Source organism: Diadema antillarum, unplaced genomic scaffold (assembly GCF_040938485.1).
Source record: "Diadema antillarum isolate AM-2024a unplaced genomic scaffold, OU_Dant_1.0 scf00000097, whole genome shotgun sequence".
NCBI lineage: Eukaryota > Metazoa > Echinodermata > Echinoidea > Diadematoida > Diadematidae > Diadema > Diadema antillarum.
In genome coordinates, this window is record NW_027270986.1 from 2,155,642 (window position 1) to 2,169,878 (window position 14,237).

A 14,237-nucleotide genomic window follows, 5' to 3' on the forward strand; every position below is an offset into this window, starting at 1 on the left:
GTCCTGTCTAACAAACTGCTGCATCAGTACGCAGCAATTCGCATTGAACACCAGTCCTGTATGTTCAATATTTAACACTGTAAAATGCTGTCCTGCTCAATTTAAATCACCACGCACACGCATGCTTGCGTGATATGATTATGTTAGGGTTAGTTTTCGTACAAACTGACGAAGAATGTACTTCTTATGGATATATCATGACTTCTTTATCTTCGTAAAAATGCTTTGACAGGTGAAAAAAAGGAAACAAAAATAAGACGGAGGACGCGTATGAGACGAGAACAATATAAAATGGAGGCTGTGTTTAATATCAAACATAATAAAGTAGTTTTACTCTGTAGCATAAAAAGATAAAAGGTCTCAGAACTTGACCTAAAACAGCTCTAAAAGTCAATTACTTTTATACGTATACCCGTATATGGTCTGGGCATTTCGCATATGTTAATTTTCATCATTTCTTAGATGCTCTTATTGTAGCTTTGCTTTTCAGAAAATCGAGATTAACTTGGAGAACTCCTAACTTTTATACTATACATGTATTAGAACTAATGAAATCTTAAAAGTGGATAATAAAAAAGGTAAAAGTTGCAACTGATTGACAAATTACCCTACATCGACGTAAATAAGCACTGAATTGATCAGTGTTTTAGTAGTAGCCATGATAAAAAAATCATGGGCGTACATATAACTCTTGCTTTCGGGCGAAAGCTCGGTGGTCTAGTGGAGATGACGCGTGTCCGGTGATCAGGAGGTCGTAGGTTCGAATCCTGCTCGAGTATGTACGCCCATGATTTTTTATCATGGCTACTACTAAAACACTGATCAATTCAGTGCTTATTTACGTCGATGTAGGGCAATTTGTCAATCAGTTGCAATGAAAACATCTCGACGGAAGAAATTCATGAATTTGAAAGGTAAAAGTTATTTTAGAATAATACAATATTTAGGCTCTCACACAAACACCATGCAGTTCTTAATTGTTCGATGGTGCTCTCTACGAGGAGAAAGAGAACACCAACTCCTAAACATTGATGTATAGTTCAAGGCAGATCCTCTTATAATTACCTCATTTACTTATTACAAAGGTTGCATGTACAAAAATGAAAGAGACGTACCGGTTGTCATTATGTAGTGTAGGCATATGTCTTTTAGTATACACGATATAAGGGAAAGCACACAATATGTACACTCATTTCAGACCCAAATTTTTGCATATAATTTCATTGCACAGTCTACATACATTGTGTGAGGAAGTCATCAATTAATATTAGGTGGTTAATGTGTATTCTTATTGCTACAGTTGGCTATTAACCTTCCCGCCCTTCTTAATCTTCCATCTGATTTTAAACTCTTCGGTTGGCAGATCCGAGTCCCACGCCCCCTTGAGGATCATGCGCGCCCCCGTGCGGCCAATTTCGTCAGCTGCCATAGCGCCCCCTCCGTTGCCTGCCGCAATGAGTCCCAAGGTTGGGGACACCATGTCGCAGTAGAACTGACCAGTAGGGGTGTACGTGGTGACGCAGAACATGGAGCGGAGGGATTTAGGTCGGAATCCTGTCAAGAATCAAACGATATCATACTTTTCTTTGAAAGGAAAAAAAAAACCCCAATGTTATGAAACTTACACAACTTCGCCTAGAACCGTCAAGAGAACGTTACAGTACATGATCCTTATCAAATATTGACTAAAAGAACGTATATCCAGGGAAATCTTTCTAAGCATGGAGTACAATATTGGAAGTAGCAAAATGATCTTCAAGTTTTAAGATGATATTTGATACTTCTGGGATAACATTTGATACTTCTGTGGTCACAGTGGGTCATATCCCCTCCCTGTCTCTTTCTATCTTTCCTCTTCTTCTTCTTCTTCCTCTTCTTTTTCTTCTTCTTCTTCTTCTCTATAATCTACACAACAGTAGACCAACACGGCGGAGTTAATTGATGGAGTCTGAGATCCCATGTATGTAAGATAAACAAGTTCAGCCGAAGTGTGTTTAAAAATGGTATTGTACCTATGTTACTTTCTACTTGGAAAATAAAGACAAGAAATCAAGTGGAGATATAAACACAATTTCGACAGATACGAATAAGATTATGAAAACACATCTTTAAATACCGCCCTTCACGGTCCCATGCGGTCATTATCAAAAGATTAATAACGGGAAAATTTGCTGAAGTTGTATCGAAAATGCACACTGCAGAATCAGAATGCGGAGGCAGGGATCGACAGAACTAAAACGGATGCTAATTTTGGTCGATAATTCCCCCTTGGGCCACATATGGACATCTATGCTTGTTGATGTTGCTTCACACATTGCTCACCGGTAACAGACTCGTAGATGCGGAGGTATATACTCTGAAACGCCTGGAAGTTATCCTCAGTCTTGCTGCGGTACCACGCCGCTACCTCCCCGCTCGAGTACAGGGGTCGGTTCCAGTCGCTGTCATGGCCTACTTTCAAATAGTACTTTCCTGAAAAGAGTTTATCGTATGGGTAACATCGCACAGTTTGTAATTAGGGTGGACGTGACCCTGCCGGGTCGAATTTGGGTTCGCATCATACATCCATTCTGTTTCAAAGTCCGTCTGGCCTCACGCGTAAACAGTCAACATGGTTAAAGGGGAATGAAACCCAAATATTAGGTCTATGAATATTAGAGTAGATTGACATCGTGCACAAATAGTGAAGTTTGAGGGAAATTGGATAATGCGTTCAAACTCACGAGTATGCAATCAACATGGTTAAAGGGGAATAGAATCCAAAAATTAAATACATGAATTGACTGCTTGCAGAAATATCAGTGAAGTTTTAGGAAGATCGGACAATCCGTTCAAAAGTTAGATAAATTTGAATTTGTGTTACAGCCATCGCTGGATAAGAATGCTAGATATATCTGCAATTCTTGATGTCACACATAATATAAGACAAGATATAAAGACAATATAAAGAGAATTCCAGGGGGGGGGGGTTAAAAATGACCCGCAGTCCCCACAACTTAAAACAATAACAACAAGACGTTCCACGCCCTCCTGTATTACTATTGCATTCATCATTATTGTTACTACACTTGTATAATCAATCAGGTAGTGCTACGTATTGTTCTCACAATTTGCGTAAGTGAGTTTGATAAAGATATCAAATATTCATCTACATTTGAAAGAAAGTGCCGACAAGAGAGTTCCTTCTATTAGTACCAAAAATACACTGCGCAGCAGCCATTGCAGTCATTGATACTTAAAATCTTCTCTCGACCTACAATCAAACCAGGAGAGAATCTCGTGCAAGTATTGAAAGCGTGCCATGAAAATTATTCGTCATAATTCGTTCGCAGTGCTGGTAAAGTTTTGAATAAACAAACACACCCATACACAATATTATGATTTACCTTATTTGTGATTTTTATAGGGAAGTAAGAATTTTATATGGAATTGCCAGCAGTTAATTCTGCATTATAATCTAAGCTTGTGGTGCTCTCCCTTGTAAAATATGAAAGGTTTCCCACGATCATGACGAATGTTAAGAATGACCCGTTGTCTGCTGCATCAAGATTCTATTTAGTCAGTGTAAAATTAGTGAGAATGGATAAGTCCTGAATGATTTTGATGTTCGTACCATCTGGGTACTTGACCGGAGGAAGAATGTACGAATTGCGATGGTCATTGCTGTCTGGTAAATACACAAGCACCGACGGCATCTTCGCCATGCGATGGGCGTCCTCCTCCTGTAATTCGATCAGGACTGCCATCTCGGTCATAGGGGTGAGATCGACCTCCATAAGGGGGTCGGGAAGCAGTCTCTCGAAGTTGACGAATCCCCCCGGGCACAGGAGAACTCTCTTTGCCGTGATGGTGCGACCGCCATTTTGGGTGACGACGCGCATGTACGCTCCCAGAGACGGATCGTGGTGGCGCGTCACCTCGCTTGCAATGTCCCTGATTACGTCACAACCGTTGCGCTTCGCAATGATCTCGTTGGCAAGAATATACTTTCGTGGACTGATGTAGCCAGCCTTCTGAGGTTCGAGTATGGCGTGAAAGCGTGAGTCGTCTGACTGGAGGTAGGGAAAAAGTTCAGAAAGTTCCTCTGATGTCAACTTGCGAGTGTTGCTATGCGATGGTAACAGAGTGTGCACTTTCGTAACATCGTCTGCAAATGCCTTGAATACGCAGCCGACCTCATGATAAAAATTGACGCCTGTAAAGAAACATATAACGATATTATCGTAGCAAGTCGAAACAGATTTAAGCATTTCTTTGAAGTAGAAATTTTGCACAGTGTTGATTCCTTTATTTCAATAAATCTACTCACAGAATAAGAAAAAAATCGTCGAGAAAAATGCAAACTGTCTACAACTTTGGTAATCCTTCCTTGCCATATATCTATGAAGTCTGCAGAACAAGAAAAATAACGCTAATATTGTTCTTCCACCGTTCATGATTATTACTTCACTTCTGATTATGTTTTTAAAAAAAGCCTCCAAAACATGAAAATATACAAATTAATCGTAATCGATAACGACACCGATTGAATCAAGATACTCGTCGTGAAAGCAGTAATGACGTAAACATATCATTGTTACATGTCTATGCTGACTGTTTGCGCACACCATTATGCATTATGCAACAAAGTATTAGATCCAATGCGATTCTGGTTTTGTCTTTAGAGAGAGAGAGAGAGAAGGAGAGAGAGAGAGAGAAAAAAAAGAACTTGTTTGACTTAAATCCAGGAAATTTCGAGTTTGTTAATTATTTGTATTTTCTACTTAACCCCATCCAAACTACCATCCCCATATCCTACACATAAGGTATGCTGATTAAAAAAAATACTGACGGGATTGAAAGGGTTAACAGTTCAGAGATCGAATTGGAATCCGCAACTTCGTCACTCCTAACTTCCGATTTTGTTTGCCCATGCACGCTGAAACAAAAGTCAGTCTGTAATGTCTGTGTAGGTCCCACACTAAAAACATACACCACAAACAATAAAAGACACGCAATTAAGTGTCCACCGTTTTATATGTGATGCTATGGTAGATATCACTAGGGAATAATCTCACCAGTTTCCCGTTCGAGGTCCTTGAACCGGTCAATAGATCGTCTGACCACCACCGGCCATGTGGAGTCTCGTCGGCGCGCGCACAACCCGCTGACGATGCGCGCTTCGTCGTAGTGAGAGCCGAATATCGTCCGCCTCGGATCCTGCAACTCCTGTGATAAGGTGTGCGAACACAAGTAAAGCGCAATATGAGAGGAGTTTGTCGTTGTGTCTCACTGAGTGGTGAATGCTTGCGAGCGTAGCGAATTCTAGGGAATTTCAGGGTTCGTAAAAAGTTGCAATCAAATTCGCAAACAATTGCAATCGTGATAATTTTTTATTGTAGTAAACAATGTTTCTTGGCGCAAGGAAATTTTGAACATGTTCAAAATTTGTTTGCGACAAGAAAAACCGTTTACGGCAATGAAGCATGTTTGCCAATTTGATGGCAATTGTTTGAGAATTTGATTGCAACTTAACAAACCCTGCCGAAACCTAAAATTCCCTAGAATTCGCTATGTTCGCAAAGTGAGATACCCCCTTTACGAAGTTGCTTCCAGTTTTTTTTCGAACCTTGACGAAATCCAAAATTCGCTACTTTCACAAACAATTGCCGTTCAGTGAGATAACGTAGAATGGTTGAAGGCCCACTGATTATGAAACACCAATGAGGAAATACGCTGATACATGTAGTGATAATGGCAGATTTCGACACCTCTGGGACATAAGAGGGTTAGCATTTGGAGGAAAGTGGACAAACTGATTACCTGTAACTTTGTATTATGTAAATCGGAAATACGCAGCCGAGGTGCTTGACAATGCAACAATGTGTTAAAAAAGAAAAGGAACATCTTCTGATACAGAATCATGCTGCCATCACACGTATTGGTAACCTGCGTGTTTGCATGACGTTAATACAATTTTGAGATGGTGGTCCCAAGAATAGGCCAATAGAGTATAAACCAAGAACGGTCTATTATTGACCCAGCATACAAGACCTCACTTAGCCGCTAAAGATATTATGGTGCATAGCTTCTCACGTCAGATATTACATTTTCATTTGTTCTGTTCCAATTTCAGTGAACGATATAATAATGGATGAAATGGGCGTTTTCTTGGCTGTTATTTGCCGAAGGGACAAAATGTTAAGTTATATATGGTCGTGAATTACATTGGAATGGTCTTCTTTTTATTTCCTTTTTTATTTTTTATATGACATAGGCATCAAAGAATAGGTATAATAGAAATTATTGAAAATACAGCATTTTTCAAAATAAAGACTACCCTATTATTTTGTGTAATTTCCACACAAGTTTACTCTGTATTATCATTTTGTTCATCATTTTATCAATTAGCAAACTCAAAATTCCAATGTTATGGAAATATGAAATGTGACACAATCTACCTATATCCCAAGCAATAAACCATGGGTCTCATATATTTCTTCATAGTGTAATGAATAGCACCTCAATGTATTGACCTTGATAAATTTCAACCATAACAAATAGTGAAGGTTGAGTGTCTTTTCCTTTGTGACAAATATAACAAAAATGATTGGTCTAAGATTCTTTGTTTTTTCAAAAGCATAAATATTGGGGATAACGAAATGTAAAGAAAGAGGATAATTTTAGCATATTTTATATGTAGTTTTTATGTTTTGGCTAGTAGCGCCCTCAATGGATGACCGTGAGAAATTTCAAATGTTGCGTCATGAAGAAAATGAGTTCATTTACCCATGTGCCAAATATTACAATGATACATCATGGGCCCGGATGAGGTCAATATAGCCTCGACTTTATAGGGTCAAAAGGGAAAACAAAAGATAAGATTTTAAAGGTAGGGGATACCTTTTACAAACCTCCCAAAATGCAGCAAAACATTAAATATGAACCTCAGGGGACTTGTTTAGGCCACCGCTGAGAAATTTGGAAGTCAGCAGTTATCTACAATTTGAATAATGCACAAAACTCAACTACTCAATAGTTCTGTGTGTCAGCCACACTTAAGCCTTTTTGTTGCAGTCTTCTGTATTTTTTATCTATAAACACAAATCTAAAAGTATAAGAGCTGATGTAATAACATATAGAGTGTGTGGCAAGAATGTATGTAGAAATGTTTGTAAGTTTTGATGAACTTTCTTCACAAAATATACATGATGGACACACATGCAGTGCATGGGTCTGCAAAGGTAGCCTAGTAATGTACTGGAATTTACGGTGAGCCCCGAAAAAGAATTCAATTCAAAATCTAGCGGTCAAAAAAGTGTACTAAATGTTACCTTCCACTTTCAATACTTTATGGCAGTTTCTAAAATGATACTCTCTTCAACATACCACTGTATTTATACAACTCTTCATTTAAGGCATGCAAATGGGATTCCCTACCTTTAAGGAGGCGAGGAAACTCTCCATTCTCTTTAGTTGCAAATGTAGCACAATGAAAGAAAACTAAAATCGGATGGAAAATAGTGTATGTACGTATGTATGTATGTATGTATGTATACATTCGACCCTCATAAGCCTCTCGATGGATAGGACCAGTATTACGTAATGGTGAGTCATTGGGAGTAATAACTTGGTCGTCTTTACTTTCTACCGTTTACTCGAGCATGACTCGAGCGCGAGTAAACTGAACGACCGACGCGTTTACCCAGGTATAGGTGGAAAGGCCACCTCCCTGTTTACTTCCTCTGCACTGCTCTTCCAGTCTGAATAGGGTCTCCCAGTTCAAAGAATTGATTTTCCTTTGAAGCCTATTGTATAATTCGTATTGTGCTTCAAGGCACAGTAATTCAAGACGGCTAAAGTGTCGGATGGTGCGGTGTAATACCATGTGTACCTGGTTGGTTAACAGCAAAATATCGTCTTCAGCCCACACCGACTTCTCTGTATACCGGTACTATAGACTACCCTTGTCCTGTCTGAGGTGAGTAAACCTTTCACTCTATATTCAACGCATCAATTCATTACGAAACTTTTGAAGGTCGCTTTATTTTGGAGTGTTCATAGATACACAGATTTGAGGGTAAAGGACTAAGTCTTCACACTAGCTAACTACAATACACACATGTACTTCCCAGTATATCATCCAATGATTTTCAATATTATCTTCCTCTTCATTTAGAGTAATTAGTGACGTCAAAAGTTTCACCTAAGAGATCATGAAATTAGCGGTAAACCCTTCATGTGTCGATAGAAGTTTACCGATTTTCTTATTTTGTTCGCATGCAACTTTCTTTTTCATTCATTTTTTGTAACTTAATTGTTCAGTGTCTGTCATGAAGTTGTGTATCATTGCATATCTGTTTGCATTTTCACTGTGTGTGTACTTTGTTACTCGAAGTGACAAACGATGTCTTACTGAAAATAGCTTTCCAGCTGAAACAGGGCTTTAATCCGTGCATAAATAAATAAACCCAACTCAACTCATAGCGACAAATCATGAAATTCATTGGAAGGAGGCCATTCAGACGTTGAAATGGAAATTATTTCATTATCAAACTGAAGGGTTACATCAAAATAAAATACCATCCCTAGTAGAATAGAATATTACCATAGCATATATTGTTACACGTCAACACACTCGTAGGACCTATACTTTGGAGCACTGACGTCAAAGCGAATCCATACGTCTATTAGGGTATTTTTACATCTCCTTTCTTCATATCCTTGCTTCAGTATTGCCATATAACCCTTACTATAAGTTCATTAAAATGATACCTGATCACGGCGCAATGTATCTATCGACGTTATGATGTAAAAAGGTAGCACCTTTGTAATTATGACAAGATTTCAGATATATATATATATACAGCACTGAAAGCGCAGTTAATTATGTTTGAGAAGTCGGACCTTATGAATTACCTATCAATAACCTACATTAGCCTCACCTGCATGTAACGAAAATCGACGATTAAACAACGTTCAACAATTACATGTACTTAAATAGTTTTGTGCCGAAATTGTCTACGTTCATTATCGAGAAATAAGTTCCAATTTTTCTTTAGATACCTAAGGACATGAATTAGTTTCAATAATATTCTTACTTGTTTAATTCAAAGTCGCACATCTTGTAACACAGGAATGGCATAACTTTATCACTTCGTCCAAATGCGATTTGATGAGACTTGTGCAATCTATTTCATGATATACCTTGAGATTCACATGAATTGAAATGTCGAATTGTTGGTGTACAAGCCGACTCGATAGATGATAAACATCCCTTATTATTTTACCAGTCCGAACTACATTATATTCTTTTTGAATTTTGTAAGATGAAGGTCGGATGTTAATTCATGGAGTAATGTCATCGAGTTCACGGGGCGACTAAACTTTATGCATCTTAATCATACCAGTAATACTGTTAGATAATGCAGTCAATTTTAACTCAAATGCATGAAATTGTTCACCGTGTTACTATTAAGCACATTAAAGGACAAGTTCACCTTCATATACATGTGGACTGAGTGAATGCAACAATAGCAGTAGAACACATCAGTGAAAGTTTGGGGAAAATCGGACGATCCGTTCAAAAGTTATGAATTTTTTAAGTATCTGCCCAGTTACTGCTGGATGAGAAGAGTACTACAGTGTATGATGTCATATGCGTAGAACAACATAAAGAAGATAAAAAGAGAATTTCACAAAATTTTACTTTTTGAAAAAAGTGTATATTTCCTCAACTTGTCACGGATGTGTGTTAAGGGTAATATTATTCCCCTTGCCTTCTGAAAGAGGGTAATCAAAAGACTTTTTATTAAGGGAGGAAAGTAAATATATGTTGAATTTTCTTTATAATATTATTTTCTTTATATCGTTGTACTCACGTGACACCACAAGCTATAGTAGTCTTCTCATCCAGCCTTCAGTGAGCGGAAACTTCAAAAGTGCATAACTCTAGAACGGATTGTCTGATTTTCCTCAAACTTTCACTGACGTGTTTTACTAATATTGCTGCATTCACTCAACCCACATGTCTGTGAAGGTGAACTTGTCCTTTAAGACTAGAGGAGTTTATAAGACAAGACCTTCTCTTCAGTTTGCATTATTTCCTTCGAAACCGTATAGGTTCAGGATTATGGTTATAGGGTCAGGGGAAATTGCCCAGGGGGCAATATACTTGCCACAGACCCCTTTGAAACGTCTGATTCGTTGGCATCGTCTATCGAGAACTCGAAACGGTATGCTCTTACAATTCTACAGGTTTCCAGCGGCAGCATCGATCGACGACTTTCAGATCCATCTGTTAATCAGTCGACAAACTCAAAGCAAGGCAAGAGTTTTCGTCTCGCAATGTTAAAATTAGTATTGTTTTTTTCATTATGTTCATTCTTTATTCTTAATCAGTTATCTTTCCTTGTTTCCTGCTTACTAGGAGTGCTAACTTCATCACACCTCATCAATGAAAAACCCCAAGCCGAAACTTCATAATAATTATGCCTGCCTTCAACCAAGTCATCAAATGCAACGTTTGCGGGGGCAGATTTCAACACTGGACCGGACTCTATCGACACAAGGCCATTGCTCACGGCAATCGCAGCAAGCGTCATTTGTGCGATCGCTGCGGGAAATCTTTTCATCGAAGTGACAACCTGGCAAGACACCAGAAAGTACATGACAAACGGAGTTCGAAAGAGACTCGACTCTCATGCCAATACTGCAGAAAGGTATTTGAACGCGTTAGTGATCGACAACGTCACGAGAAATCCGTTCACACATTATCATCACCCTTTGTCTGCAAAACATGCGGTAGGGAGTTTAGGAGAAAAGACAACCTTCATCGCCACTTCAAAACGCACCGTGATTTACAATCAGCAGATGGAGACGAAAGCCTACCCACTAGTACTCATTCTGACCATTCTCCTCACATAGGAGCACTGGATCAGTCAACCACACAAGCTGAAGACCAATCACTTTCACAGTCAGCAGTTGGAGACAAAAGCCTACTCACTAGTACTCAATCTGGCCATTCTCCTCACATAGGAGCACTGGATCAGTCAACCAAACAGGCTAAAAACCGAATGCTTTTACAATCAGCAGTTGGAGACGAAAGCCTACCCACTAGTACTCATTCTGACCATTCTCCTCACATAGGAGCACTGGATCAGTCAACCACACAAGCTGAAGACCAATCACTTTTACAGGCAGCAGTTGGAGACGAAAGCCTTCCCACTAGTACTCATTCTGACCATTCTCCTTACATAGGAGCAGTGGATCAGTCAACCACACAGGCTGAAAACCAATCACTTTCACAATCAGCAGTTGGAGACGAAAGCCTACCCGCTAGTACTCATTCTGACCATTTTCCTCACATAGGAGCACTGGATCTGTCAACCACACAGGCTGAAAACCAATCACTTTCACAATCAGCAGTTGGAGACGAAAGCCTTCCCACTAGTACTCATTCTGACTATTTTCCTCACATACGTGACATAGGAACGCTGGATCAGTCAACCACACAAGCTGAAAACCAATCGCTTTCACAGTCAGCAGTTGGAGACGAAAACCTACCCGCTAGTGCGCATTCTGACAATTTTCCTCACATATATGACATAGGAACGCTGGATCAGTCAACCACACAAGCTGAAAACCAATCGCTTTTACAATCAGCTGTTGGAGACGAAAGCCTACTCACCAGTGCTCATATTGATCACATCGGGGCACTGGATCAGTCATCCACACAAGCTGAAAGTCAATTCCTTACCCTAGATGATGTGTGTGAAAAGCATCGGAGCTCAATCCAGACGCACCTGAGTAGTTACAGAGATCGCCACGTCTACAATTTTGAATTTGACGGTCTTCGACCCAATAAGATGAGAGAGTTTGCGGAGAAAATATTTGAGGGACAGGAAACTGCTTACAAAGTCAACGCGGCGTTTGGGTTAATTCTTCGTCATACTGAGACACAGGACCTGAAATATCAGTGCCCTTCCGCTAACAGGACACTATTCGAAGCACCTCATCAAATAACTAATCGAGCATCGCTGGAGATGTTCATCCGGGCACTCCTGCAAGCAGGCTCTATGGAGTACGGCAAACGGCGGAGACCCAGCGCAGAATGGGCAGTTTATCGCATCACCAACATTTCCTTCAGCGTGTACCCTTTACCGGACTTTCCAACTGATTGACAAGAGATGTACACTCTTCTTCCCGACTACGTTGACGGAAACAGACCAATAGTACATGGACAGTACGACAAAACGATTAAAGCATCCTTATCTCTTCTCTTATTTAGTGTTCCATTAGATTGTCTACATTCGGTGCTATTAAAGAAGAAACAGCGGAAAAAACGACCATGACACACTCCTGGAAATTCTCTTCAGAATTCTCCGCTAAGTTCAAAGGTTCTACACGCTTCGTCAACCTGGTGAACTTGAAAATATTATTGAGCTACAGTTCGTAGTATATCAGTGAAGTACAGAGAAGAAGAAGAAGACGAAGAAGACATAATTCGCATAAAACAACCTGGAGAACAACGAAGCGGTTTTACGACTCGTGGAGGATCGAGACATACGTCCAGATACAGCGTAGTTGACTTTTTACCACGAACTTTTCTTATTTAGTAATATATATATATATATATATATATATAGTGCGAGAGATAGAAGTAGGTCCCTTCCCAAACGTGCGCGGTGCCTCATTGTTGGTTGCATATATACTGGAAGAAATTAGAACACTCACCCATGACCAGGGGAGCAGGACGTAATATAGATTGGCCAATACAGAAGATGAGCACACGGTGCTGTGATGCAGGACATCACGTCAAATGATACACGTCTCACGCAGATCCTGAGGAAGGCCTGATGACTGGCCGAAAGCTTGACTGAATAAAAGGGAGACTCAAGATCGAGAGCAACGTCCGCCTCAGTCTGATTTCTTTCAGTATACATATATATATATATATATATATATATATACATGTATATACATATATATTATATTCATTTGTTATTCTAAAGTCCCATTTCAACAGGTTAGACCCATCAGTACGTTGGTAGGACCTTGCCTGTTCTTCCTGGGGACCTGAAATATTAAGCTGTATGTCGGACGTCGACAGATATTGCAAGTATACACAAGTGATTTGAAAGTCGAAGGTGCATGTGGTACTTTGTGAAAGCACTGGTAAAAATCTGTACTTCGTCCTTCGTCTAAACATGAAAGCAATAGAACAATAACCATTTATCCCAGAGAGTTCTGCGTCACAATACGTCTTGGAGCTTGAGAGTAAATTAGAAATACAATGTTCCAGAGATCAAGTGGTATGGCATCCATTGTACGCAAACACATGCAGAGTAGATACTATTTACCCAACTTGACCTAGATGCTAATGGAATTTGTTAATTCTTAGTAAGAATTAACAAATTCCATTAGCATCTAGGTCAATAGAAACATTCAGCACATGATATAGGACCTACAGTGTAATGCTCCACCATGCTCTGTCTCTAATGGAGAGCCATTGACCATGTCTACCCTCAGCCAGCAAAATGGACATAGATTATTTTGTAAAATTCATTTTACGTGCAGGAGGTAAATTGTCACAGTCATAACAAAACGCTACGCGCATGAGAATGATTTTATTATTGCTTCAACTGTAATTCATCGACGCATGCTTGTATGTGTGTGTGCGTGTGTGCGTGTGTTTGTGTGTGTGTTTGTGTGTGTGTTTGCAGTGAAGACAACAAAGTTGCAATGACAGATTTGGCAGGGCAAAATTGGGATGAGTTATGAGATGGGGTTTGGGGTGGGGTGTGGGACATCATGTTAACTCTAGGTTAAGTCACAGAATAATAGAGAAAATTATATTATCACCTCTTCCGTTGGCTCGAGTGGCCCGAGAAGACACACTCGAACCCCTTTCTCAGTAGACAGCCAGCGGGCTGCTGCCGACCCGGTCATACCTGCTCCAACAATGCATACGTCATATTGGAAAGCCATGCCGTGTCTCGTCTCGATCCCGACAACAGGACAGTCGACTGATGAACTATTATAGAACTAATAATGCACGGCACCAACGTGGTAGATGTACTCACTGCGGGAACATAGGCGCCGTACCATGGCACATGAATAAATTATAGACGTACGTGCCTTGACCAAGGAGCTTTGACAGTTAAGGACCGCTATCTCACAGAAGTCACGTATATCAAGTCGAACGGCGAACACATTATCCATGGTTGCCCGTACACGACCTTTGAGCCCCATCGTCC

At 39.8% G+C, this 14,237-nt stretch overlaps 1 protein-coding gene across 1 annotated transcript; it reads right to left on the reverse strand.

Moving 5' to 3' along the window:
* Nucleotides 1–1,294: 1,294 nt before the first annotated feature.
* Nucleotides 1,295–13,968, reverse strand: LOC139718604 (monomeric sarcosine oxidase-like). Its single transcript, XM_071630070.1, has 5 exons — nucleotides 13,843–13,968; nucleotides 5,058–5,208; nucleotides 3,614–4,195; nucleotides 2,323–2,472; nucleotides 1,295–1,554 (listed from the first exon to the last, which is right to left on the reverse strand). Exons 1-5 carry the CDS (start codon nucleotides 13,966–13,968, stop codon nucleotides 1,295–1,297), a joined length of 1,269 nt encoding a protein of 422 aa, XP_071486171.1.
* Between the last annotated feature and the right edge of the window lie 269 nt (nucleotides 13,969–14,237).

Bases quoted from the DNA above. Each gene is read 5' to 3' on its own strand.
- LOC139718604 (XM_071630070.1), bottom strand. From the start codon at position 13,968: ATGGCTTTCCAATATGACGTATGCATTGTTGGAGCAGGTATGACCGGG. The intron at 2,473-3,613 runs GTACGAACATCA...AACTCTTTTCAG, and splicing joins TCCGGTCAAGTACCCAGATG to GAAAGTACTATTTGAAAGTA. The intron at 1,555-2,322 runs GTGAGCAATGTG...GATTCTTGACAG, and splicing joins CATCTACGAGTCTGTTACCG to GATTCCGACCTAAATCCCTC.